The 27,977-nt window shown below is 47.6% G+C and overlaps 2 protein-coding genes and 1 long non-coding RNA gene across 5 annotated transcripts; 1 reads left to right on the top strand and 2 right to left on the bottom strand.

Moving 5' to 3' along the window:
- The first annotated feature begins 215 nt into the window (after positions 1 to 215).
- On the top strand, positions 216 to 22,764 carry srcap (Snf2-related CREBBP activator protein). 3 transcript variants are annotated; one of them, XM_057034894.1, is made up of 34 exons: positions 216 to 444; positions 1,910 to 1,983; positions 2,268 to 5,293; positions 5,828 to 6,088; positions 6,318 to 6,503; positions 6,601 to 6,741; positions 6,822 to 7,014; positions 7,573 to 7,742; positions 8,481 to 8,565; positions 8,699 to 8,788; positions 8,880 to 9,053; positions 9,135 to 9,361; positions 9,518 to 9,695; positions 9,843 to 9,979; positions 10,113 to 10,282; positions 10,643 to 10,972; positions 11,073 to 11,259; positions 11,380 to 11,549; positions 11,771 to 11,919; positions 12,052 to 12,267; positions 12,384 to 12,548; positions 12,709 to 12,858; positions 13,000 to 13,326; positions 13,551 to 13,717; positions 13,983 to 14,296; positions 14,386 to 14,588; positions 14,762 to 14,931; positions 15,027 to 15,223; positions 15,498 to 15,612; positions 16,031 to 16,156; positions 16,380 to 16,556; positions 16,660 to 16,743; positions 16,956 to 18,951; positions 19,030 to 22,764. In XM_057034894.1, exons 3-34 carry the CDS (start codon positions 2,504 to 2,506, stop codon positions 21,318 to 21,320), a joined length of 12,336 nt encoding a protein of 4,111 aa, XP_056890874.1. In that variant the 5' UTR covers positions 216 to 444; positions 1,910 to 1,983; positions 2,268 to 2,503; the 3' UTR covers positions 21,321 to 22,764. The 3 variants fall into 3 exon arrangements, with proteins under 3 accessions (XP_056890874.1, XP_056890866.1, XP_056890858.1); XM_057034886.1 differs by having other exon boundaries at positions 13,557 to 13,717; positions 16,956 to 22,764; XM_057034878.1 differs by having other exon boundaries at positions 16,956 to 22,764.
- On the bottom strand, positions 225 to 1,997 carry LOC130527028 (uncharacterized). The gene is made up of 2 exons (XR_008950920.1): positions 1,851 to 1,997; positions 225 to 1,818 (listed from the first exon to the last, which is right to left on the bottom strand). It is a non-coding gene; the product is annotated as an uncharacterized LOC130527028 (long non-coding RNA).
- Positions 22,765 to 22,805: 41 nt separating the features above from the next.
- stx4 (syntaxin 4) lies at positions 22,806 to 27,130 on the bottom strand. The gene is made up of 10 exons (XM_057034973.1): positions 26,909 to 27,130; positions 26,461 to 26,565; positions 26,128 to 26,227; positions 25,951 to 26,025; positions 25,789 to 25,859; positions 25,446 to 25,554; positions 24,997 to 25,070; positions 24,152 to 24,289; positions 23,963 to 24,073; positions 22,806 to 23,793 (listed from the first exon to the last, which is right to left on the bottom strand). Exons 1-10 carry the CDS (start codon positions 26,936 to 26,938, stop codon positions 23,713 to 23,715), a joined length of 894 nt encoding a protein of 297 aa, XP_056890953.1. The 5' UTR covers positions 26,939 to 27,130; the 3' UTR covers positions 22,806 to 23,712.
- Positions 27,131 to 27,977: the final 847 nt, after the last annotated feature.

The raw sequence follows: 27,977 nt of genomic DNA, 5'->3' as shown, positions 1-27,977 counted from the left end.
ATGGGCTCTATAAATGCAGGAGACAGAGGAGATACGGTGGTTGTACAAATTAAACTAATCGTGGCGAGCTCTGTATTGTTTAATGACTTTTTAAAATAATAATGAAATAACATTACTACCAAATACGACTCGAATGGCTGATTTTTTTAACTACCGCGCCGCATTGTGATCTCGCGAGATTTGGCGGTGTTCTGCACTTTGTCAGCAGCAGCGCTTCTCCACCATTTCGCTGCGTAAAGTCTCCTCCCCGCGACCGCTACATTCTGCGCCGAAACCCAGTCTCTCCCGGTCCGTATTTTAACTTCTTCCCACAGACCTAGATGTACCTCGTTGGGTACCGGGAGACAGTTTGGATTACTGGCATTGTGGATTGAGTACGATTTTACGCGGATGGCGACTCCTTCAACGAGAATTTAGTAAAAGAAAATTGGTCGGAAATTTCAGGTAGGTGGGAACTTAAGATGGCGGCCTTGGGAGGGAGGGGGCAAGGAGGAAGTTAAAGGGGAATTGAGGGGGGGTTCTGGTAACCGAAAGGACACAATCAGGTTGGGTTGTGCAGGATGGTATATATTAGTAGACGACGTCTAGTTTGTTCAGCACTCACATTGACAGGGTATGGATAGCGAGATATAAAAATAACCGAATCAACACTATTTACATTTAGTTTGATAAATCCAAGATGAGACACCGTTTCCACAACTGTCGCTTCTAAAGAGCCGATCGTGGGCAAGTACGGGACCCCCTTTACCCCCCGTGTAATCATTGCAAAATGTATATGAAACTTTGAAACATTTCCCATATGGTCTATTATGTGTTGGGACGTATAATAATACGCGCGGATACCTTCAAACGAAATTATTTTATCAAATTAAATTTTGTAGAAAAAAAGATTTGACCCCACGCAATGACGTCACGAGCGATTGTCCCCCGCCACTCCATGCAGAAGCGGGTTTTAATGCGACTTTTCGTGTGTTTTTGTCTGGTAGCGAAATAACTTATGGTGTCATCGCATCGACATAAATGGGCTTCTCTTGGTCTAAATCACTATTACATAACTGCGGGTGGGATGAGGCGACTGCGCATCAAATAAACGCACCCTACCAACTCTTGTCCTTAGCTAGTTAGCTGGCTTTTCTTCAGTGCCACCCAAGCAGTGTTTTGTTGAAGCTAATGCGGGCTAGCTAACCTCAGCAGCCCCATTATGGAGCATTTAATCGCGCCGCTTCTGTGAAGACCGTGATGTGGAGGCGCTGGCACCGTTGCCTCAGCCGGATAGAAAGGAAAAGTCGGGAGTTGTTTCATCTTTTCGTTTACCGCGCACACATAAGTCGCGAATAAAGATCGTTAATACGATTACCAACAAGTATGCACGGCCACCGTGGATGGTTGTAAAATATATTCACATTTATTTTTTTAAAAAACAACAACAACCAACAAAACAATAATGAATGACTGGAGGGCCGCGCGCTCGGTCACCGGCTTGTACCTCAGGAGCGCGTGCTGCAGGATCGCTAACGTCTTCCTGTAGGCGACTGCAGCAAATGCAAGCTGGAGCTGGCCAATGGTGCTGCACAGTTGCTGTTGCTCCGCCGGGCATTTTTATGACTGCTGCAGATACTCCCACTGAAACCCCAGCGAAGATGCCAACAGTTGTCATAACCGCGCTTGGCTAGCCTTAGCTGCCCCTATGCTGCTGATGCTCACCAAGTGACGTGCTCCTCATCCTTGGCCGGACTATGATATTAGTGTTTACTTGAACATATGCCGCTCCTTACCTTAATGTGTGTACGGAACGGAGTGTCCTACGGGGCAAGTCTGCTTCAACCTCGCATCTTATGGAGTGAAGACACGACACTAGTTTAATTTCACTTTTGAGTTAACCGTCTTTTTCTGATGTTGTTTTCTTTAGAATATGTGGAGAGGACCCTAATTTCAGCATCCTGGAAGTAGAAAACACAGATCTGTGTCTCACACCACAGACAGGTGAGGCGCTTCAAGTCAAGAGTTCGTACAAAATGTGATATTATGAATCAGAGCTCGTGGTAATTCTGTTGTTTTGGTTGGATGATCAATAGGCAGTAAGTAAAATACAGCATTTAGGTTTTTTTTATTTGAAAGCAATAGATATAATGAATCACCTCCAATAGTTTTTGCTTGTTTGTGCAAAGTTTTTCTCTTTAATAAACTTGGTCCTTTTAATGCATGAAAAACAGCATCTTGGCCCAGAGGTTGTTGTTTTTTTTTCTAAAAACCTTTGTCATCCGCAGGTGCAGTGTGTAGCCAGAGGAATACAGAGGAAAGACGCTCTGGGGAGGAGGCGGTGCGGCAGCGTGCACCTCCGGCTGTGGATGAGCTGGGTGTCGACCCCCAGGCTGCACAGAATGTGGCTGGGGAGTCACCTCGGCATGCACCGCAGCCGGTCACAGCTGCCCCCCACACAGCTCCTCCATTCTGTCCGTCCAGTGTGCCATTGTCAGACAGCCAGGACAAGACATTCTTTAGCATGGAGAAGTCCTCTCCAGTCAACTTGCCGGAGACTCTCCCTATCTGCAGTAACACCTCTCAGGACAGCATCTCAGAAGACGTTCCCGCTGAAGAGAGTGTCCGCGTTCCGACATCCTTGCCAACGTCCCTCAATGAGGACTGTAGCTCCTCCTCAGAGATGCAAAAGCTGTCATCCCCTCATGGCCATCCTGTCTCAGCTATACAGAATGACAGCACAGCGGAGGAGATGCATTATAGGTCACAAACTCATAACGAGAAATGGCACTCAGATCGTGAAACAAACCAGAGATCAAACAAACCAAGTCGAGAAGGCGCCGGACTTCTGGATGTTACAGGCTCAGAGGAGAAACAGGCCGACATGTTGGAATATAAAACCGGGACTGCTCCAACCATTGAACCTGGCAAAAATGAGCACAAAGTTGAACCTGTACGCCATGAATCGCACTCTCAAATCAGTGTCACAGCCTCATCTTTATCTGTCCAACAATCGAGTTTTGACACCACAGGACCTGGGATTATGGGGTCATCTGACCGGGGTGAAAATCAAACCAGCCAAACGGGTCAGCCAGACGCTGCGGAGCAGACGGGTATTCACCAGGACTCGACATCACCTGTCCTCGCTTCAGCCCTTCCTGACAAGAGGACTAAACAAACTGACACATCACAACCTAAAACTGAGGAAATCTCAAATGACGCCAAAGACGCACAGAAAACGAACTCTTTGGAATCAGTCGAGAAGTTTGCGAATAATAAAGAGCTCGCAGACACTTCTGGTCAAGAACATCAACTTCCTTCATCTGAAACACTTGCGGTTCCAGCGGCAGGGGAGTTGCTAAGAGGATTATACACTTCTGGAAGCAGAGAGTCACTGTCCAGCAGCGCAACTGGCAAAGATGACGGCAAAGTTCAAGGGAGCAGCAGACTGCCAGGAGGAGAGCAGATGGAGAGAAGTTTAGGGACAGAGAAACCTGAAATGGTCATCTTCTGCGCTTCGACGGAGAGTTCCTCTAAACCCTCTGCTGCCGTGCCTTCGTTTGACACAAGGGTCTCGCTGCAGACAGAAGAGGTTGTTGCTACAGATCCATCCGACCAAGTCCTGACGACAGAAACTCCGCTAACCACCGAGCTTGTGCATTCATCTCAAGAGATTGTGCTGGTCAGAGAGGATGCTAACATCAGCGGGGGTTGGTCTAACGTGCAGCTGAACCAGAGTTACCTCCTGCGAGAGGACGGTACCGTCTGCGAAGCTGCCATTTTCAGCTCTGAACTTTCTACCGCGGAACCAAAGCAGTACGAGGAAAGTTTCCCGACGGATATTGAGTTACACTCCCAATCTGTGGAGGTATACCAGTTTTGCAGTCTGGTTGAGGAGGTTGCTGAGGAAACGGTCTGTGTCAGTAGCGCTGCACATGCACCCCATTCTCCTGGATACGAGGTAAACTTATTCAATGCATTGTTAGAAAACTCAGAGGATTATCATGAAAAAGAAGACCTAGAGCCGCAGCGTAAACCCTCCTTAAACACAATTAATGAAGGCGACGCTGTCGTCATTTCCCAGCATCCAGTACCCCTTTCCCACGATGCAACTAAAGTTCAGCCTAGCTCTAACAGCAATTCCCACAATTTGTCCTCCAAAAACACTGTTGAGCCACATTTGGTGTTAGGCGTTAACCAAGACGTTGAAGCGGCTAACACAAGTGACGTGTGTTTCGTTGAAGTAGCAACCGAGTCGCCCTGCTCATTTACTGTTGAAAAACCCGATGCCGGCCCGGTCCCACCTTGTTCGGAGATCACTCTTGCTGGCCAAACGCAAACAGAAGGGAGAAGCTCGCCCTTATTTCAGACCGTTCTTCAAAAAAAGGATGCAGAAGCATCGGGTGGTATATTATCCCTCATACCTCCAGTGGTTACTGGCGAGGGGCTGGGCATGGAATCATCGATCGCCGTGTCGGTTCATGTCTCTCATGTCGAGCTCCAGCCCTCAGAACTGACTGTTTTAAGTGCCACAGAGACCGATTTGACCCCATCGCAGAGTATTGAGAACGTTGCTTTGTCAAGAGAACCCAAGCAAGAGTCTTCCCAACGCTCTAACATTTTAAATCCAAAGCTGCTCCTCCTCAAACAGGGAGAACCCTCTCTTCTGAAGCACCCATCCTCACTTTTAAAGAAAGTGACGGAGCAGCAGAATGTGGCAATCAGTCTGGCCACTGCACACAAATCTTGGCCTGGCACAGTGTCTAAGGAGTGCCTTCCCCAGATGGCCTCAGCAGCAGACGCTTCACGTGCATCTGCTGCTCTAACCAGTCAGAAAGATCAGAAGCAACGTCCCTTCGATACGCCTGCAGATCCATCTGTAAAAGTACAGTCAACCAATTTGGGTAGTAATATCTCCCTTGTACCTGACCAGAGTACATCTTCAAGTAGCAAATTTGAAAAAGAGGCCTTAACTATTCCTGAAACATCAACCCCTGAGTCAGACGTTGCATCCCAAGATGTCATCGCCGCTGATGTCACCTCAGCCAGCATGCCTAATAAGGTTTATATGGTCCCAATCTCAGTGGAAGGTGGGAGGATTGTCATGTCATCTACCAGCCCCACGGAACCAGTCAACCAGTCTGAATCCCTTTACATGGAGGAAGAGAGTGAGGACATGGAGCAGGATGAACTGATGGATGAAAATGAGACGCAGGATGCAGAGGCGGGGCAGGTTAGCAGTGCAGAAGAAGCCAGTGATGAGGAACCTGACAAAACAGACTGTGAGATGACCACACCTGGTTTGCAATACAAGGTACTAACATTCAACATGTTTAGGCTGACATTTAGAAGGATTCATATGGAAAAAGTAGTTTGGGAAGACAGTAGAGAGTCTGTTTTTAAGAAACTAACTGCAGTGTAGCATTTTAAACGGTTTTAAAAGCATTTGAAAAGTCATCCTTAAACTCTTGAATCAGATTTCAACTTTGAACTTGTCATTACACCCTAATCCTGAAGGTGGAAGACCGGTTATTTATTTTTACGGGCATAGACATCTACATCTTCAAGCCCTCTACACGTGGAATTTATGTATTGCATACATTCTATATATTCTTGACAAAATTATTTCCACAGATGTGTACATTGTCTAAATACACCCTAATTTTATCCCTACGTTTGCATGTAATTCATGTATATTGTGGTATTGCCATTTTGACTGTTTAGTGGCTACTGTTTTAGCCTGGCGGTGGCGTAAGTATTGTGCGTTATGGGCAGTGTGGTGCTTGTCAGCTTGATGTTCATGAGAATTTTTAAAAATCTTTTTTATTCTATATATTGTGGATTCCAGGTATGCCAATGGATAACAGACAGGGTCACTACCAATTCTCCAGTCTCCCCATCCACCTCTTCACCCTACCTTAGTTCCTCCAGCACCGATTGGTCCACACCGCGGCGGGAAAGGTCCTCGCCACTCCGAGGCCCTCATGGAAAGTTTGTTTCTCCGTCCTCTTTGGGTGGCTACAGTTCCTCCTCTTCGCCGCCAGACCAGTCCTATCTACAGCGACCTCGTGGCGAGCGACACACAGACATGGCAGAGCTAGCTAAACATGTGCGTGAGAAAGTATTGATTTTTATTTTTTTTAATTCCACTAAATAAAAGGCAACCTGATTGCTTTGGTATGCTGACAGGACACTTAATTTAATAACGAATAATTGCCTTTTCAAATGTTTGATTTATTTTTAAGAGATATGATTTGTGTCTTTACTGGTTACCTTTTGTTGGAGCATTCTAGAAGGCATGGTAACAGAATTTACTGAATAGTTGTTGTGTTCCGTAGGAAGCAGACATTGAGCATCGGTCCCAGGCCCTGAAGCGAGAGGGCTTCTGGTCAACAAAGCGTCTCACTCGTCTTATGGAGCCACCCAGACCAAAAGTTCATTGGGACTACCTGTGTGAGGAGATGCAGTGGCTCTCTGCTGACTTTGCTCAGGAAAGGCGGTGGAAAAGAGGGGTAGCTAGAAAGGTACCTAAAATGTTGTTTACGACGGAATTGGAGGAATCGGATTTAATGTATAGCTACAATATCACCCATAATGTATGCTGCGATATTCCTTTATTAGGTGGTGAGGATGGTGATGCGACACCACGAAGAGTTGAGGCAAAAAGAAGAAAAAGCCAAGAGGGATGAACATGCCAAAATCAGAAGAGTTGCCTCTTCTATTGCAAAGGAAGTGCGGGCTTTCTGGAGCAGCGTTGAGAAGGTAAAGCTAATTGACAATGTAGAGTTCAGTTTAGTAGCAGTCGTTGGAGCCTCAGGTGATGGGTCTTTTTGTTCTTGAAGGTGGTACAGTATAAACAGCAGTCAAGACTGGAAGAAAAGAGGAAAAAAGCACTGGACCTTCAATTAGATTTCATCGTTGGCCAGACAGAAAAATATTCTGATCTCCTCAGCAAGTCACTTGCACCCATTAAGCCTCCCGAAATTGTCCCGGTGACTCCCAAAAAATCTCTGCCAGCTGGCGTTGATGAGGATGGTGAGTTGTTTTGGTCTTTTATGCAAATTAAACCTTGCGTCTTGTCCTGAAACTTGACATCCCTGTCTCCACGTGATAAAGTAGATCTGCTCTTAAAAAAGGATGTCGTCATGGCTACACACCTATGACTGAAGTGTTTGCCACGTAAACTAACAGAGAGCTCCTCTCCAGTGTGACAGTGAAGGCCATCTTAGCTTTGTAGGAGAGCAAACCACATTCTCATACTCCATGTGAATCCCCATGTCTCGATATTATTATTATTATTATTATTAATATTATATTAACCCAATATTGGTGACGGGCACGTCTTGTTAAACTCATCACGCTTGTCTCGTGCCCATGTTTAAAACTGTTATCTTATACTCAGTAGAGAATAATGGACAGATTATCCTCCTCTATGGACAGATGGATGCTTTGCTTTGACAAGGGAATGACAGTCTTGGCAGTAGGGTTGGAGTACATAATAATTATATTATCCCATATGCACCACATGTGATCAGAATTCAGGAAGTTTGTTCATAAAATTGGGCTTTTCAGGACAAGCATATCTTTTTACAGACAGAGATTTTGAGCCTCCCTGCGAGGAGGAGGATGATGAAGAAACCATCGAGGTGGAGGAGCAGCAGGATGGCAATGATGCCGAGAGCCACCAGAGGGAAATTGAACTGTTGAAGGAGGAAAGCCTTTTGCCTCTGGACCAGTTACTCAGCACCCTCAATTTGCCACAGGTGTAGCCTCAAACCCATCGCTGTCTTGGTTGTCTGTGAATTTAAAGTGTGTTTTTCACTGGGGGGGAAAAAGCGTAGACACTCTCAGGGTGTCATGTGGCTGCCAGTTCTTATCCAGACAATTGCATAGGATCTTACTTGGAATTATATTCAACCCTGAATATTATATTCAGGGTCCAACGTTTTAAAGAGGAGAGAAAAGAAATTGGCAAGTTTAAAAACATCAACTGATCACCACCTGATGGCTCTTGTACTGGATATGTGGGAGACTGCTGCGGCAGGACACCGGGTTTCCGTGTTTCAGTCCCACTGGAGGTCAGTCATAAGATGACCGAGGTAGACAGGACGTCTTGGTCTCGCTGGAGGTTGTTTCGCTGTGGGGGAAGGCTGGATTTTGGTGGCTGGCTGGCCATGGAGAGTACCGAGACGTGTGGAGTTCATATGAAGTCAATTTCAACATCCATCCATACATAAACATTAATGGCTGGATGTTAGTTCTCTGTGAAAATTGTAATTATGTAATGCTAATTGCTCACAGTACTGGAAAATTTCAAACTTGCCTTGAAAGTCTTTAAATTGGACCATCATACAAGTGTAAAACAAGCCATATTGTTTCGAATGAGTGCTTTCATTAAATTACTGAAACTGATGTTCTGTGACTGATCCCGAAAATGTCGGATTGGACAGTCCTGGTGGGGAAATGCTTGTTTATAATCAGTGTCTCTGTGGAATATGCAGGAGTCGGGCTCAGAGGAAGAATGCTCTGAAGAATCCTCCTCATCACCAGAGGAGGATGCTGAGTTTAGTGCCAATGAAGAAGACGGTAAGATAAACCCCAAATTCATCATATGAAGAAAAAAATCTTATTCTGCAAATGCGTATTATCTTCCAGACGACCTATTTGTATTTATAACAGTAATGATCGTGGAATGAACAGTTTCTGTTCCCTTTTTAAGCTGAGGATGAGGAGGACACCATAGCTGCACAGGAGAAGGTGGAAGGAAATGTTGACCATGCAGAAGAACTGGATGACTTGGCCAAAGAGGGTAGATTGTATATTTTTTTATTGTCTCAATAGAAAGTTTAATGATGGCAGTCCTGAAATCAGGAGCAGTAACTTTTTGCTTCTCTTTGTAGGCAACATGAGCGTCGAGGAGTTGCTAGAGAAATATAAAGGGGCGTATTCCTCGGACTTTGATATTCCTTCTGCATCTGGCTCGAAGGAGAGTTCTGATTTGGAGGTGTCTGGTGATGAGGAAGAGGAGACCGAAGAGGATGAGAGTGATGCAGCAAGCAACACATCCTCCTCAGGTACTGGCTGGTACCGTACATCATCTTTTTTTGTTTTACAAAGCAGTGCTTGATTCGTATAATGAAGAACTCTGTTCTCAGATTCTTCGGGAGACAGTGCTGAAGAAGACGACAGTGAGAAGGACATTGAGGAGAGTGAGGAAGAAGCTGAGAGTGATGACTGTGGAGATGAAGGTACAGAACTCTTGCTGAAGGAGGGAGACAACAGCCCACCTTCTTCCAGCTCACGGCCAAAGAAGGAGATCAGCCATATAGCTGCTACAGCTGAAAGCCTGCAGCCTAAAGGCTATACTTTGGCTACAACAAAGGTCAGTCTGAGCTATTATCATTCTGCATAAACCCAGACTGGCTTGCATTTACTTTGAATATCAGCCTAGTTCTGTCCTGATAAAACCCTACAGAAATAGTTGAATATTTGTTGTCCTGTTCTGAATAATGTTTTTCTTTATTTTAATCGTAAAAAGGTCAAAACCCCCATCCCATTTCTGCTTCATGGCACATTACGAGAATACCAACATATTGGGCTCGACTGGCTGGTCACCATGTATGAGAAAAAGCTTAATGGCATTCTGGCTGATGAGATGGGGCTGGGCAAGACCATCCAGACAATTGCTCTGCTTGCACATCTAGCCTGTGAAAAAGGTAGTTAACCTGGTCAGAAAACACACATTATTTTAACTGCCGTTTAAATGTAGCTTCGAGTCTTATTTGCTCATATATACCTTAAACTGAGTGGTGATGCTTTTAATTGAAATCCTGCTAAATACTCATTTGATCTAATGTGCTCAGGTAACTGGGGCCCTCATCTTATCATCGTCCCCACCAGTGTGATGTTAAACTGGGAGATGGAACTAAAACGCTGGTGTCCTGGCTTCAAAATTCTCACTTACTTTGGTAGCCAAAAGGAAAGAAAGCTAAAAAGACAGGTGATGGATGGTTTGGAAAAATACATCTGATTCTTCAGTTTTTAAATTTCCACAAATACTTTTTCTGCATGTAAAGAAATGTTAGGTCACGTTTTTAACGTTTTTGTTCTTTTCTATCCACATATTTTTATAGGGCTGGACGAAGCCCAATGCTTTCCATGTGTGCATCACTTCCTACAAGTTGGTTCTTCAGGATCACCAGGCTTTCAGGCGCAAGTCTTGGCGTTACCTGATCTTAGATGAGGCACAAAACATCAAGAACTTCAAGTCCCAACGCTGGCAAAGCCTTTTGAACTTCAATAGGTCAGTAGTAGTAGTCTGTCACTGGATGATAACCATATTTGGCATTCAAGAGTATTCCCAAAATGCACAAAAATCAATGTGTAACAGAAGCCCGAGTAATTCTGGGTAAAGAAGACTTGGGAAGAAATAAATGAGTATTTAGCATTGAGGGTCTGGTCAAGCTGGTGGTGATTTCTTACTGTTCAGCAGTGCTACATTTAGCTGTTAAAACATCTGTATTTCAGACATAATAGGTTCAGACTGCAGGATTAAATGTTTGATATTAGCAGAAAACAATGTGACTAAATAGGTCCTTAATATGAATTTAATTCCACATAAGACATTTCCTTCAACTTCTATGCTGTCTTCTCCCAACTCCAGCCATCGACGTCTGCTGTTGACGGGCACGCCTCTCCAGAACAGCCTGATGGAGCTGTGGTCTCTCATGCACTTCCTCATGCCCCATGTTTTCCAGTCCCACCGGGAATTCAAAGAATGGTTTTCCAACCCATTGACAGGAATGATTGAGGGCAGTCAGGAGTACAATGAAGGCCTGGTTAAGAGGCTTCACAAGGTGTTGAGGCCTTTCCTGCTAAGGAGGATCAAGGTTGATGTAGAGAAACAGATGCCCAAGAAATACGAGCATGTCGTGCGTTGCCGCCTCTCCAAGAGACAACGGTTTCTCTATGATGACTTTATGGCACAAGCTTCGTAAGTTAACAGACCGCTATATGGTCTCACGTGTCAGTTTATATTCTCTTCCTTATTTCTTAGAAACTGTGCTTATTCCTCTTCTCCTTTTCATTCCAAGGACTCGGGAAACTCTTGCCAGCGGTCACTTCATGTCTGTCATTAACATCCTAATGCAGCTTCGCAAAGTGTGCAACCACCCCAATCTCTTCGACCCGCGACCCATCCAGTCTCCCTTCATCACGCAACCCATCGTTTTCCGTACAGCCTCCCTGGTGCAGGACGCCCTGGAGGTTCCTCCTATGAAGGTTAGATCATTTAAAGTGAAGGAAAAGTTGATTAGTTGCTTTCATAATTTCGGAGCTAAACTTAAATTTCACAAGTTCTCATGAAACCGAAGAGACTAATGTATGTTTTTGCATCCTCAGCGTTGTGACCTTTCTATTTTTGACCTAATTGGTTTGGAGAGCCGCGTGTCCCGGTACCAGGCAGATGTCTTCCTGCCACGTCACAAGGTCAGCCGTCAACTTATCCAAGAGATTGTGGAATCACCTGAACCTCCACCTAGACCAAAGCCAGTCCGCATGAAGGTCAACAGGTACGCAGCACAGCTAATGAGTCAAATGTGGAAAACTAGAATTTCTGCTGAAATGGGGTATGCAATAACAAGTCATGTGATTCCTGCGTAATAGAGATTTTATTTGGCTGAATATCTTTAATTCTGTGTTGCACTGATGCCCTCAGACATCCCAGACCTTTGTATCTGCATTTTGCTGGTAATGCATTTGCATTTTTATTTTATTTTATTTTTATTTTTAGGATGTTGCAGCCACTTCCCAAAGGTGATAACCGACCGGTGCTGCTAATGAACAAGCCTACTTGCTCCGTTCCTCCCGCAGCCCAGGCTTCCAAACCTGCAGTCACAGAAGTCCCCTCAGCTCCCGCACCCTCTCCTGTAGTGCAACAAGGTAATCAGCAAGTCTAATAACTAGCTGCAAACACAAGCATTTTAACAGTAACATGTTGATTTAAGTATACATATGAAGCAAATTCTGTTCTAATTATCCATTTATATGTTTGGTTCTTCTGGGTTCTTTTAGTGGTGTGCACCGTGGCAACCACGTCCGCTCCGCGTCCTATGCACCCCGCTCCTCAAACTGCAGTGAGACTCAGCACTCCAAAGCCCGTACTAACTGTACGAGCTCCAACTGCGTCTTCCACTGCCTCTTCCACTGCCAGCAACCCCGCTCATCCGAATCCAACCCCCATGCCCCAGAGGGTTCTGCTCAGTCCAGATATGCAAGCAAGGCTGCCTTGTGAGTATATAGCAGATTGAGAATGAATTGCAGGTGCTTGGTGGTTTTGCTTTTGTCTTGTCATTACTTGTAATCATCTTAACTTTGTTCTTCTTTTCTTTGTCTTACTGGCTCAGCTGGCGAGGTGGTCAGCATAGCACAGCTTGCCTCATTAGCTGGCCGGCCAGTGTCTTCGTGTCAGGGCAGTAAACCTGTAACTTTCCAGCTTCAGGGAAACAAGCTGACTCTGTCCGGAGCCCAGATTCATCAAGTCCCAGCAGCTGCTCCACGCCCAGTTCAAAGTTAGTGTTGGTCATTTATTATTATCAGCAGTGCATTGAAAAGACACGATGTGAAAATTAGGCTTCAGATAATTTCACCAGTTTGTGTAAGGACATCCATGTGCTGAGACGTCGGTGATTATAGATATGCTGATGTTGAGTCAATGGCATTACATTACAGGCAGCGTGATGCACCTGGTGTCCGCTGGGTCGCCACACCTTAATATCAGCCAGTCTGCTCCAGTCACGGCCCAGAACACTGCCATCGCAACCACTGTGACGTCAAGCACCCTGTCTGTAAATCGAGTTGCTTACACCGCCCATACACAAGGTTTGGGGCTTTTTGCTATTGCTTTCCTTTTTGTAATCAGTTTTTCATTCAGGCGTTTAAGTGAACCACTTGAATTTTATATATTTACATTGCTGTTACTAAGAACTTGTTTTAAGATGTGGTTGTTGCTGTTTTCATTAGCAACCTCCTCCATGATAAGCAGCCCTGGCATTGTGAAGATCGTTGTGCGTCAAACAGCAGGCAAGGACGGTGGGCCTGTGCCCACATTGGCAGTGGCCCCCTCCCCTCGCGTAGCTCCTCAAGTATCCCCTTCTCCCAACCCATACCTGAATACAACTCCTGTGAGAAACACAGCTCCGATCCAGATTGTCCAACGCACCCCTGGTCCTGCTACTGCCCACTATACTATAGCTCCCCCTGGAAAGTCTAACCCCACCCAGAGCCAGTCCCAACCCCCTCGCCCTATCCTCAAAGTAGTACAAGCTCCTTCAAATGCAGAGCAGTCAGGTAAGAAAGGGGCATGGCTTGATCTTCTATGCACATCTTATTTTTAAAAAAGTTGCTCTTCTTTGACTCAAAGTTAGTGTCTTACACCATGTTTCATTTTGTTTGATGCTGTGCTTCAGTGAATAATGTAGAGAATTGTCAGGCTTTTCTTTTGCTTTTCTCATGGCGAATTCATACATATCAGAGACTTAACTACTACTTTTTTGTCGTGATTCTACCTTCAGCTCCAGCTCAGGCACAGCCCACATCCTCGACGTCTTCAGCCACACCACAAGACAAAAGTAGCAGTGAGCCTCCAACAACTTCAAAGTCGAAACCTTGCGCAAGTGCAAAGGCAAACGCTGCACCCAGGAAGATGCTCCGTCCTCCACCTCGCTCCCCTTTCTACATGGTAAGCATGTTGTACCCGATAATACCACTAAAAACAGGTTTTATTAAACCTTAGAAGGGATTGCTCATTACACATTTTGGAGAAATCTAATTTTGGGTCCAATAAATCCATCTCATAGTATTAACAGCACAATCATTACTCTGTAGTCAGCTTCTAATTGAATTCCAAATATGTGTTGAAATTAAACTAAGAATTATTTTTTACTTTAGGACAGTTTTAGATAGCAGCTTTTCTCCATGCTAATGTTAATTTTTCTAAATAACAGTCTGGCCTGGCTGATAGCCTAAAAAACCAGCACGACAGTCGATTGGACTTCATCTTCGGAGTCAACGAGCGCCGCTGTGGAGCAAAGCCTGTGTATGGCCTGGAAGTTTTGGACTTCCTGACTTTCCTCCCCGGTCCATGTCCCGAGCCAGCTGCCCAGACATCTCTCGGGGCCTGGGGCCGCTCAGGCCAAAGCAGCTGCCTGTACGCACAGTGGCCAAACAAAAACAACCATTGGTTTCAGTGTACAGCCGTAAAAGAAGGCATCCATAGCATTGAGGACAGGCTGGAGCAGCTCAGTGACATCACAGACAGGTAGAGGACACAGAGACCTGTTTTCCTACGTTTACACTGAATCCTCGTTGAAGCGAAACGGTTTGAAGCTTACGTGGTGTTCGTTTTAGGTTTACATTTGTGATTCCCCCTGTGGAGGCTCCTCCCATCTCAATGCACTCTTGCCACCCCCCTCCTTCTCTGAGCCACAAGGAGGCTACCTTTACCTCAGAGCTCACCACTGAGGTCGCACCACTTATTCGCTCTCTGCACCATATCCACTGTAGCATGAGGACCCAGTTCCCAGATCTGAGGCTAATCGAATACGATTGTGGTAAGATGCTTTTTACCTGCACGTTGTAATCCAAATTTAAGTGTATTTGACCTGTATGTTACAGATCATTCTCAACATGCCCATCGATTCAAAAAGTATTCCAGCACCTTATTTTCCAGGTTATTATTGGCACTTTTGCAGCTGTTTTTCTTTTGCAATTCTTTTGTGTGCAGGTAAGCTACAAACTCTCCACACCCTGTTGCGAAAGCTGAAGATCGGAGGCCACAGAGTTTTGATTTTCACTCAGATGACTCGAATGTTGGATGTCCTCGAGCAGTTCCTCAACTACCACGGACACATCTACCTTCGTCTGGATGGCAACACCCGTGTGGAACAGAGACAGGTTAGCTCTGACGGGCTGGCTATCAAATTTGACCTGCCCGGGGTTGTTTCTCCATCTCTGTGTTTACTCCGTGCACCTTCTCTCCTCCCCATCAGGCCCTCATGGAACGTTTCAATGCAGATCAGCGTATTTTCTGCTTCATTTTGTCAACGCGCAGTGGAGGCGTAGGGGTCAACCTGACTGGCGCCGACACTGTAATATTCTACGACAGCGACTGGAATCCCACAATGGATGCTCAGGCACAAGATCGCTGCCACAGAATTGGCCAAACTAGAGACGTCCACATCTACAGGTAACTGTAAATGTTCTAGAGTTATCACATTTGAGATGGTAGAATGAAGCTCAAATGTCTGTTACGAAATAAGATTTTAAAAGTTGATTAGATGTATATTTATTCGAAAATCAAATTAAATAGGAATGCACTTTATATTGCACTTCTAAATAAACTGCTTGAGGATCAACATATATCCTCACTAATTAAAGTTACTTTTTTGTGTGCTGCAGATTAACTGCTTTTCCATAGAATTTATGTATGTTTTCATCAACTGCTTAATTTATGTCTTTAGGCTGATCAGTGAACGCACAGTGGAGGAAAACATTTTGAAGAAAGCTAATCAGAAGAGGATGCTGGGAGATATGGCTATTGAAGGCGGGAATTTCACCACAGCCTTTTTCAAACAGGTATTATTTATAGTGATAAGAATTGATTTTTAAGTCCTGAGACCATATTCAAGGATTTTATTAGCTAACAAAAAGTCATTTACCACTGTGTTTGGTTTAATTTTTATCTCTCCAATCATGACAAGTTTATCAGTATTTTCATGATTGACACTATTCATGTAATCCAGTTGTTTACAGAAAGACACACATTGTGCTTATTTTACCCTTTAATCCATATTTATTTGGTGACAAATGGATTCTGCTTGTGTTTGGGGGTTAAATCAGTCATGTTATTTTAATTAAGCATCATTTAATACTCTGCTAAATTGCAATATTGGCAACATTGCAGTTACTGCATCAGACATGTGTTCCTCTCTTATTGACTACTGAGAGGAATCTTCTTGTCCTGAATGTGTCTTATTTTCACTTTGTGTCTCAGCAAACTATCCGCGAGCTCTTTGATATGAATGATGGGGAGAAGAAGGAGATGGCTGTGGAGGTCTCTGTGCCTCAAGCAGAGGAGGAGGAAACTGTCAACAAGCAGAGTACCACCATCCTCGAGCAGGTTCGCCAAAGACAGAAGCACCCACCTTTTTTCTTTCACTTCAGTCCTTAACTAAATTATCTATTATTTTTTGGTTTTATTACTCTGCTTTTAAAAGATTTTAAGAATCATCAGACATTTGCGTCTCTCTGCTATTAAACGTCTAGAATAACTGCCAGTATCACAGAAGCTTTGGTGCAGCATATCGCAGCGGATGATTTCTGAGACTGTGTGTTTGACGCAGGCCTTGTGTCGGGCTGAGGACGAGGAGGACATTGTGGCAGCCTCTCAGGCCAAAGCCGAGCAGGTAGCAGAACTGGCAGAGTTCAACGAAAACATACCTTTGGATGACGGTGGAGAGCAGGAAGAAGTGGAGGAGCTGTCCAAGGCGGAACAGGAAATAGCTGCTCTGGTGGAACAGGTGAGTCATTCAACATTATTGTTGAATTTTTACATTATTGTTTTTAAATATAAAGTAATTGATTTGGATCATAACAAGAAACAACTTTTCTTCTTTTCTCTAGCTAACCCCCATTGAACGTTATGCCATGAACTTCCTAGAAGCCTCATTAGAAGACGTGTGCAAAGAGGAACTGAAACAAGCCGAGGTAACGCATTGTTTGACTTCACTCTACTTCTCCTTTGTATGTTTACTTTGAACTGTAATAAATCCTGTGCCTGTGTGGGTTTTCAAGCCTCAGCGACTTGCAGTTTATCAGTAATGTCTGCTCTGTAATTCATATTACAGTAACTGTGTTCTCCTGCATCACCACAAAAGCAAAATGCATGAAATTCTCCTCTCCTGCCATTGTCTGTTCAGGAGCAAGTGGAGGCTGCCAGGAAAGGCTTGGACCAGGCCAAAGAGGAGGGTCTAAAGCTTCACGCGTCATCTGATGACGATGACAACGACTTTATGTCACCTCCGGCGTCTGCAGAGCCTGTCCATCCAACTCCAGCCAGACGCGGCCGTAAACCCAAAGACAAGAACAAGATTGTCGCCTCAACCAGGATGAGTGGACGTCTACGCGGAGCTTCACCGGAAACTGAACCGGAGCCAACACCACCCAGAGAAGTGCCTGACAGACTCCGCTTAGGGCTACGAGGAAGAGGAGCTGCCAAAGACAGTAGTACTGTCTCCACCAGCCCGTCCTGCGCAGACCAATACAAAACCCCTGTGTCAAGCAGGCTCCAGGATTCCTCCAGATCATCATCTACAGCCTCATCTCCTGCCAATGATCACCCCGTCACTAAATCCAAGACTTTAACAAACCGCTCCCACACCAGTCCCATGCCTTCCCCCCCGCTTGCCTCCATCTCCCCCACTGCAGGGAAGTATTATAGTTCTGGAGAGACGGACAGTAAGAATTCCAAACTGGACAGAGAGGAGGACCAGCGGGGGAGTGAGAGGAGGGTGTCCGAGTCATCGGTAGAGTCCAGCTGTCTCGTGGACAATCACACCAAGGATGATGACGTTAAAGACCACAGTGCCATGTCTCCACCTTCTACTTGTTCCCGATCACCTCGAAAGCGTCAGTCGGCCGATAACGAAGTCTTGAGGGGCTTGGTTGAAGATTCCCCCTCAGCCAAAGTCCTGAGAAAACTTCCAGGAAGGCTCGTCACTGTGGTGGAGGAGAAAGAGCCCAGAAAAAGGAGGCGGCGAGGAAGCGGAACGGGAGGTGAAGCTTCGATGGAGGAAGCACCTGTAGAAGACGCTGCAGGATCGATGGAGGAATCAAACAAAGGAAACGTGTCACTGAGCGCTGAAGGGAAATCCAAGGATAACTCCCCTAAGGGCCAAGACTCCAACCAACCCACACAACTACTGCCTGTCAGAAGTTATCCTCCATATTCACCACCCCATCTTTCCCCTGACATGCCGGTGCTGAGAAATCTTCCCGTACGGCGCCGGTTGGAAACCGAGTCCCGAATGGCTGCTCAGCTGGGAGAACAGCAGCAGCAGATGGGCCGAGGACGGGGGAGCAGCCAGCCCAGAAAAATGGATACACCCCCTGGAAAAGACACTTCATCCTCTACAGATTCTAATGTGAATTCTCCTGTGGCACCAGTGAAAAGAAAGAGGGGCAGGCCCCCTAAAAACCCGCCTGCGTTAACCCAGTCTGACAAAACCGTGGCTCCTCCCGCTCAACCTCCAAAACCAGGCGAGGAAATCAGCCCCACCCAACCTCCGAAACGCAAGAGGGGCCGACCGCGCTCCACACCCCTGCCAGAAAATGTTCTCTCTGCATCAAAAGTTCACCCCAGCACGGCACAAACAATGCCAACGCCCCACAAACCCGAGACCCCTGGAGGACCGACTGTCACTACGTCTGCAGAAGCAAAGGAAGCGGACGCTAAGACTGAAATCTCAGCCCCGTCTCCAAACCCAGCTCAAGCTATTATAACGTCAGACCAGACCTCCACAGCGGTCCCAGTTCTATCCCAAGACGCACTACAACCTGATGACAATTCCTCCATAGCTGCAAAACCAACTATTCCAGTTCCTGCTACAGATCAGAGCCATTCTTCCACATCAGTTGTCCCCAGTGATGTTCCAGCACTTCTGCCTGCCACCCCCACACCTGGGGTCTCCAAACCCTCCTCGCCTCCCGTCGAACAAGCCCCAATTGTGTCCCAAACGGTGAAAACAGGACCAGAATCTATCCAAACTGTGACAGACGCCACCCCAGCACCCCCCACCACAGCGTCTGTGTCTCCCTCTAAGACGCAGACATCAATCACGGTTCCTGACGTTCTCCCATCAGCTAGCACCACCGACGCATCACTGCCACAACCATCTGCTAGAACCTCAGCACCAGGTGAGAGTAGTGACAAGGCGCCATCTACAGCTAAATGTCATCCCTCACCTGCCTCTGCTACTTTATTCTGTCCCTCAGCTGAGACTCAAATGTGCTGTGCCACAGACATGAGAACAGGCTCAGCCTCATTGGAACAGGTGTCCATTTCTGCTCCAGCTGCTGTCCCCCAAACGGCTCAAGCCTCAAGCCTTCCTCCTGCTTCTACACAGGCAACCTTAACATGTGGCCCCGCGGCAGCAGGTGCATCACAACCACCGTCCACGTCATGTCCCACCGTGTCTGACTCCTCTACTGCATCAACCAGCTCAGCTGCCATGGTTACATCTCCATCCTCTCCAATGGAAGCATCTCCAAAGGTGTCCACTGAAGTGGTCTCGGCAACATTGGTTGAAATAGCGGCAGAGGCGCCGGAAGAGAGCGTTTCAGTGACTGGAACCCCTCCCAGCGTGACTCCCATGAACAGGATGGAAACAGTTACTGTAACTACGTCGCCTGCACCAGAGACGCAGGCATCATCTCGAGAAGCTCCTGAACACTACACCACCTCAGCAACTCCCTCCACAGACGTGGGAGAGGCCGTCACGGTCCTGCAGTCAGCGTCAACATCTGAGCCTGTCGCAGGGGCATCATCCCCAGAGAGATCGGTCAGAGGCACCGACGTGGTCACGAGTACCCAACTACCCACAGTGTCGGCTCCTTCAACGGTTCCTCAAGGCCTTTCAGCCAGTAGTGTTTGTCCAGAGGAGTCCACACCGTCCCTGATGGACGGCCTTCACCGTGGCTGTAGTGTTTCAGCCGAGGAAGAGGAAGCTTTGGAGCTTCACCCCGACAGAGAAACCGAGATGGAGGGAGGTGCTGAGGAGACCAAAGCGCAAACCTGTGAAGATGATGACAAAAGCAAGCCTCAGTCTAAGAGAAGAAGAGTTGGGAGTTCTTCTGAGAGCAAAGAGCCTGAAAAGGAAGATGTCCAGTGTCTAGCGGCCTCTCAAACGGAACCAAAGCAGATGTTTGTGGAGCAAAGTGAAGACCAGAAACACCCAATTCAAAAAAGGCCCCTGAGCCGCCAGAGTAGCCAAGAGTCTGCTCGTTCGTCTTCGCCATCGTCGGGCTGCTCTACATCAACCCTCACTCGGCAGGCTCACCACAAAAAGACGTATGAACATAGACTTCCGAGCAAGAAGAGGCGAGTAGATGTCACCTCGGAGAAAGCCACGGATGAGGATCGGGAAGAGCGAGCGGAGGGCGCAGAAGGCGGCAGCCAAAAGGAATGCTGCGCCGCTGCTTCCAGGAGAAGGTGCTCCAGGTCCTCATCTTCATCCTCGGACTCGGACGACGGCGAGGGCAGAAAGGAGCACCGGTCGACTCGCTCCTCCAAGCACAGGCAGCAACCTCAGGAGACGGAGAAGGGAAGCGGCCATCAAGGAAAGAAACGTACCCACAGCTCCGAGATGAACGCCTCCAACAACACGTCCACGGCTGGCGAGTCCGGCAGCGACACGTCTTCGGCGAGGATCACCAGGAAGTTCGCAGGATCTCAGGTGTCCCAAGGCGGAAAAGCATCGGCAAACAGCGCACCCTCTTTGCCCCCCGAGCCCGAGGTTCTGGGGAAGAGGTGTTCGGCTCTGAACGCCGCAGCCAAACTACAAGCAATGAAAGGCAGGGTGGACACGCCCGGCCACACCCCTCGCAAAGACCCAGGCGCCAAGGCCGCCGGGACCTCCCCCGGCTCTTCCTCTGACAGGAACCAAAAGGCGAAGAGCAAAAGTACGCCCGCCACTCCGCAGACCAACGCCCTAAACAACAACAAGAGCAACGGCAGCAAACCATCGGCGCCCAATCAGACGAGCCGCTCTGCGTCCCGCTCCACCCGCCAGTGCCCGGGTTCTCTGGTCCCGCCCATGGACTTGGAGTACAAGAGGTCCAAACCGGAGGAGAAGGAGAGACGGGGAAGAAAGTCGTTCGGAGGGAAGGAAGGCGAGGCGGAGACCCACTCCTCGTCCCGCGGCCACAGCGCCTGCAGCAGCATGAGCAGCGACGGCGAGGGCGACGGCGGGCGCAGCAGCCGCAGCCGCAGCAGTAGCAACAGCAGCCAGCGCACCCACAGCATCAGCTCCCAGAACACGGAGCACCGGGAGTCCCGGGCCGCCTCCTCGGGCAGCGAGCGCAGCTCGGAACAGACGCGGATGGGCCGGCGCCGGGCCAGCAGGTGGTCCCACAGGCTCTCGCAGGAGGCGTCCAGCAGCTCCGGGGCCGAGGGGACGCCCGACAGGGTGCTGCGCAGCGTCGCGGCCCTCGCCGCCGTGCACGCTCGCTCGCCGGCGGAAAGCACACGCTCCTCTTCTGGTCAGCACCGCCTCAACAAAACATGAGGGGAGGGGGGGGTGGAAGGGTGTCGCGGGGCCGCCGTGAGACCGGGTCACGACCTTCTGCGTTGCCGGCGCTCTGAAGAACGCCAGAGAGGCGCAGAGCGCTGCACACGCCAGGGACCTTCCCGCCTGTTGGGGGGCCCTCTCCGATTCCAAACGGGAGCTCGCCCCCCCCCCTCACCCGCTCGGCTGCTGTCAGCTGAGGGAAGGCTCAGGGATGCCTGACTGGAGGTAGGAAAAAAAAATAAAAATATATATCTATGTATCTGGTGCCGTCATTATGCCTCCATAAACAAACGGTGTAGTGGATCATTTATCCACTGGAACTTGGGCGGTGGGGAGGGAATGAGGGGGGGGGGGGTAAAGCCTAATCAAGTTGACATAATGTACTGTAATCATTAAAGCCTGGAACACTCAGATCTATGTCAACATGGATTCTTCAGCGCCCTCTTGTCAGGGTCATTAATTACGTCATTTGTGTGACATTTAAAACTCGAGTGACCAGTTGTGTCGTAAGTTGGAGGTTTTAACGAGTCTGGTTTTGGAAGTTTTGTCAGCTGTCCTGATTATTCTTTCTTTGTAGTCAGTTGATAAGTTATGCATATTTTATTATTTGTTCCATGGTATTAGGAGGAGAACCGATCTTTCAATGTGACCTTTGCTGCACTATGCTGGAGCTTGTCTTTACTCGGGCCCTTTCTTCAGTTTCATGTCAACTTCTGTTAATTGGATCCTTCTTTTTTTTTCTTAAAATCCAGCATTTGCACATAATGTGATTCTGTGGCCCTCCGCTTTTGAGTTGATCGTGGTGTCGCGTTCGACCTCAATGAATTGGTATTAACTGAATTTTGTGTCTTTGCTGCACACCAGAGCTGGAGCAGGAAAGCAAAAGGCTTTTTCTTTTCTTTTTTTTGCGTTTTCCTGATCTTCCCAGTTTGTTCCAGTCCTGTCTTGATGGTGAAAGGGCGAGTTAATGTCATTAAAGAGTGCCTCTCTGGCCAAATGGGTTTAAACCTCAGATTGCCTTCAGAAGCACCCGAAGCTTCTTATTTATGAAAAGCCAAACACAAAGACACTCCCTGGGGAAACAAAAAGTCAAGAAAGGCGCCCTGTCTGCATCTGAAGCCAGTCCCATTTTATTTCTCACCCAAATTTGTCACCGTCTCTGTCGCCTTTTGATGAAAAAGCCTGGACACGAATAAGGACAAACTCTGGAGAAGCTCCACGTGATTAAATTGTCACTTTTGGACTTGTTGAATCTGCTCTGAGCAAAGGTGATCTTTGGGGTTGGGCGGGGGCGTAGTTCATGGTGATGGTCTTTTTTTTTTTTCTTTTTTTTTTTGCCCGATTTGTTTCTTTGTTTGCATTCCTTTGATCCCTTGTAATTCCACATTGTTTTACTTGAAAAACTACAGCAATTACAGTTGAATAAAAAGACCAAAAACTAGCTGCTGTCTTCATTGTTGATGCGGACGACAGAAGGCGAGCCGGTGGAACCTCGCGGCGTTTATTTTAAAAACAAATCAATATTAAGATGAGACGTAAAAATGGTTTGTTACAGTGGCCGAGTTCCCGCGGACTCGCGACAACCTCGGACAGATGTGGCGCACAGATGTGGCGCACGCTGCGCTTTAGCTGCAACCTGTTCTCCATACAGGCTTTGAGCGGGTCACGGCGTGACGGGACGCAGAATAATACAAGGGGGGGGGGGGGCATTTATCGGGGGTTAATTCACACGATGGACTGGATTCATCAAGGTCACGTTCCCAACTTGAGCTGCGAACACGGACAAGAGAAGGCACCACTTTTCAAAGCATAAATACAAATAAAAGCAAGCCTTGCCTAAAAATTAAAGGGGTCCTGGCGTCCCCAAAAACATCTGTATTTACAAGTGTTACAAAGGCCACTTTTATAGTAAAAAAAAAAAAAAATCCTCCGCGCCCCGCTAGTTTAGTTGTACAGTTTCCGTCATAGGTTCTCATTCATCCATCACATTGATCCATAAAGGTCCAGCTGACAGTCAACTGGACCTTTATGGATTATTGTACAATTATAAGTTCATAGACGCCCTTTAAAGATCGCCCGACTCTTAAGAATGTCCAATTAATCCAGATAAAAGGCAACAAAGCAGGTTTCCTGAGTACATTTGTTTCAGCGTCAAGCTTCATTCCTCATTATGTCTCAGGGGAGGGGGGGGGGCAGGGTGGCGCCGGCCCAAATGGTCAATCTTTGACCGCCATTGAAACCAGTAGTGTAAAAATAGCAATTCCAGGCTCGACTGTGGGATGTGCAAGCTGAAGGTAACGCAGACGTCCGTTAGCAGGAGATGATGGAGGTTATGGAACGGGACAGTAACTCGGAGGGCGCCGTCCGGGGTCAGGTGTGCTGCCAGGGGTCAGGTGCCAAACATGGTGGCCAATGCGATGACGAGGATGAGGACGAGGATGGCCAAACAGATGGCGATCCAAACCTTCTTCTGCATCGGAACAAAGAACACGTTCATTTAGCACCCGAGCTGATGCGACCTTGAAAAGAGTCCCTTATTTTTTGGGCCGGTAATTAAGCAGAGGGTGTTTTTGATTTAATTATCTCTGAAGATAATAATGTGGAGATGGCGCTACACCTCGGGGAGGCGTGTCTCATACCTTGCGTGCTTTCTGCTGGTAGGTGACGGCCTTCTCCGTGTTCTCCTTGGCTTTCTCCACGTAGTTGGTCGACTGGTTGATGTTGTTTTCGATCCTGTTCACCATTTCGCCCTGCAGGAGGCGCCGCAGATGACAAATCGCACTCTGGCACAACAACCCTACCTGATCTGACCAGAGTCTGGGGGGTACCTGGGCTTCCACCTCCATGGCGAGGTACTGGAACATGTCGTGGAGGTCTTTGATGCTCCTCTCCAGCTTCAAGATCTCGTCGTGCCGAGACTCGATCTCGTTGAGCGCCTGTCTCGTCGTCTTGGCGTCGTTTAGGATCTGATCACAATGCGCGATCAGATCCTTGTTTCTCATACAGCTTAGAAAGGATCACACTCACTAACGTAGGGAGTTATCTGTAATTCATGGAAGCGGTCGAGTCGACGTCCAATCAAAGGTTCCGTCTTAACTTAAAAGGACTTGAAATAGTTCCTTTATTGGGGCGTCGCAGCCCAGAAACTCAGTGGCGATCCAGTCAGGAAAGGGTTAATCATCGGGCAGCGTCATTAACAGCTGACTTTAATTTGAATACCACCTCTTTCCAACGTGGGTATCCGTGCTGCTGCTGTTGTCATGGCGACCGGGCGTGATTTCATACCCCACCCCTCCACTACGTCAACTATATTCATCCTGTTGCTGCTGCTGCAGGCAAACGGATGAAATGGGCTCGGCTACGTGGGGCTAACCATGAAGAACTAGCAGGATTCTCCATCCTACGAGCTGCTGGAAGTGCTCACCGTGTCGGCTGTCCGGTTCCAGCAGGAAGAGAAGCCACATCACAGGAAACGCGTCACTTACACACTCATCTGTGTGTGCACGGACAGTCTGTGCACACATTACTCTAAAGTTCGTTCTCACTGTTGCAGTACTTCAATGTCACTGAGTTTTCTTGCTTTGTGTAGTTACTGCGGCCCAGTACAGTGTGTGTGTGCGTGCGTGTGTGTCTGTGTGTGTGTGTGTGTGTGTGTGCGTGTGCGTGTGCTCACATTCTGGGTGAAAACATCCGTCTGCCCACTCTCGAGCATCTCATCCAGCGCTGAATCGGTCACGTTGGTTCCGGCTAATGAGACAAGAGTTGGATTCATCTTCAGGGAAAAGTGGACACGCACTGAAAAATTTACTTCCTGTGAGGCTTCTCCTGCCACGTACGCCGGCCTCTTTGATGTGTCCCGGCCTCTTTGATGTGTCCCAGGTAACAACCACTCTCTGTGTACTATTACCGACGCCGCTCACTGTCTCTTATTGTCCACTTCCCTGTTAGTCTATCAAAGTTCCATCATGATTGTCCGTCGCCGTTTTCTTCCCGAAATGTTAGAAATTTCTAAACTTAGACGCTTCACCTCCATCATTATTAACGAACGCTAATGAGAAACCGTCTGATCTCGTAATGCTGCAACATTTCCTGACGGGAGAACGTCCCCCTTCCAGTACTCACTGATTTTAAGCTGCCTCTGTATTCGCTCCACGTTTCGCTCTCTGTACTGGGCCTGAATGGTGTTACAGTGACCCATCAGCTCCACAAACTCCCTGGACAAGACGCCGTGCTGGAGGAGAGGGCAGATTTAGGGTCAACTTTAATGCGAAGCCTCTAACGAGCGCACAGCTGATCACAGATCACGACCTCTCTAACTGTAGAGTTACTGCAACGCTGTTATCGCCCGACACAGCTGAAAACAACCAATATAATGGATGAATAACCAGAGAGAAACATTAGAAACACAACACTAAAATGCTGTTAAACTAATCGACGAATCGAACGCTGCGGGGTTACAACCAACCTGGGTCCGCTGCATCCGGATGTTTATGGGCACATATGTGCCATCCTCTTCTCCTTTCTTAAATTCAATGCCTAGTAATAAAATTTAAAAAATGAGTTATGACAATTGTAAACCTACAGGAAAGAAAACCAAAGCCCCCACATGGAATCAGTGAAAACTCACCCTTTAGTTTTCTCTGGATCTGACCTGCCAGAGTTTTGATCTCCTCTCTGAGGGTCTGCAGCTCTTTTTTCATGCCTACAGAGAAACACGAGACATTCAGAGCCCCGCGTCCGCTGCCACATCTGCACAGTCGCCACCACCTTTCACCCGAGTTCTGCTGTGGCAAACAGGACTTACTGTCCTCTGGCAACGCCACGCCCAGCACGGTCTTCTGCTTGTTCTCAAGGTCAGACACCATCTGTCGGAGGGCGAAGAGCCCTTCGTGAATCTCTTGCACCTAAAACAAAAACGGGGATTTAAGTTCATCGGCACAAGTGCAGGATCGCCTGTCAGGCTGCAGTGGAATCATTGGATCTGTCCATCATGCAGCACGACTGGATCAGACCACCAGCTCTAACATTGAATGAATCAACTTAGATCTATGGCAGAGGTCACCGGACTCGGTTTAGCGTTGAAAACATCCCGTTTTAGACAGGACGGATGAGGAAATGTGACGGGCGGCAACTTCACCTTTTTAAAGAAGGCTTCGTTCTCCTTTTCCTCTTTGGCTGAAGAGGATCTTGGTGAGCTCATCAGCGCTTTGCTTTCCTCATCGTCGTCTGAAATCTCGCTCTTCTACAGTCATGTTGAGACAAGGATATTAGTAGGACAACAAGCGATTTTCCATGTTTAGCAGAATCCACTTAATCAAGCCCGGCAGCCGCGTCCTGTCTGGCCTGAGGTGCACATCCTCTAAATACAAAGGGCTCAAACGGATGGTGGAAACATGCTTGTTACACATGCAAACACTTATGTTGCCTTTTGTTGAAGAATATATAACTTATCGAGCCTTATCTGTGATCACAGTTGTCAAAGACGTCTGTCAATATAATCGCCAGACACAAGATCAAAACTTTCAAAATTCAACATGCTAGGCTGCTACAGCTAAAGTTAGCCGAGTACTTTTCCTTCCACTCACATTGCCTAATTCTTTAGTTCGGTCCCGCATTTTCCCAAGCCAGGCAGCTAGACTGTGGTAACCAACGAGGCGGCTCTACGCAAAACTATATTAAAGATGTCAGAAAAACTGTGTAGAAAGTTGGATATTTCACTCTAATGTCATTCAACAAGCAGCTGCCCTCGGTAAAACGCCTTTTCTTCGGCTGCTTTTTGAAAACATGGAACACCGGTGAATTGGCTCCCCCCGTGGCAGGACCGTGTAACTGCAGCTCCCTGACACGCAAGGTCCATTCCTTCTCCGTGGGTGTGTGTGTGTGGGTGTGGGGGGGGAAATGTGTGTGTGTGTGTGTGCGTGTGGGTGGGTGGGTGCGCGCGCGCGCGTGTGTGTGAGGCATGTAGGTGTGCCGAGTTGAATAAGGATGAGTCCGAGGATGAGTAAGAAAGGGGATTTAAATGAGGGAAAGTGACCTGGTTGCTGGTCTGAGTAATTCAGAACAACCACACTGATGCCACTTCTGTCAGCTAAGAACAGGAAAGTGACGCTAATAACACACACGGACACAAGAGGATCAGAAAAATGTTGCTTGCTCGGTTGCCTGATGGTTGAGTCAGAATTTGGTGTTTTGCGAGGCAAGCCTCCACAGTTACCAGATCTCAATCCAGTAGACCACCTTTGGGATGTGGTGCAACAGGAGATTCAGACTAGGGCATTGAAGAGGATCAATGGATTCTGGACTACCTCACACAAAGACCACAGTTTGTGAGGGTGAAGGGCTCCGAGTCAGACCGGCTTCTCTGCAGCACTGGTGTCCCACAGGGAACAGTTCTGGCTCCTTTCCTGTTCACCCTCTACACCGCGGACTTCTCACACAGTACGTCTTCATGTCACCTACAGAAGTTCTCTGACGACTCCGCTGCTGTCGGCCTCATCACTGATGGGGACTATACGGAGTACAGGGAACTTACCCAGGACTTTGTGGACTGGAGCCTGCAGAACAACCTCCAGATCAACGCTGGCAAAACCAAGGAGGTGGTGGTAGATTTCCGCAGGCGTGACACCCCCCCGCCTGCACCAGTGAACATCCTGG

The sequence above is a fragment of the Takifugu flavidus genome, chromosome 1 (genome assembly GCF_003711565.1).
Source record: "Takifugu flavidus isolate HTHZ2018 chromosome 1, ASM371156v2, whole genome shotgun sequence".
Lineage (NCBI taxonomy): Eukaryota > Metazoa > Chordata > Actinopteri > Tetraodontiformes > Tetraodontidae > Takifugu > Takifugu flavidus.
Note: the sequence above shows the minus strand (reverse complement) of the source record. Positions and strands in the feature narration are given on the sequence as shown.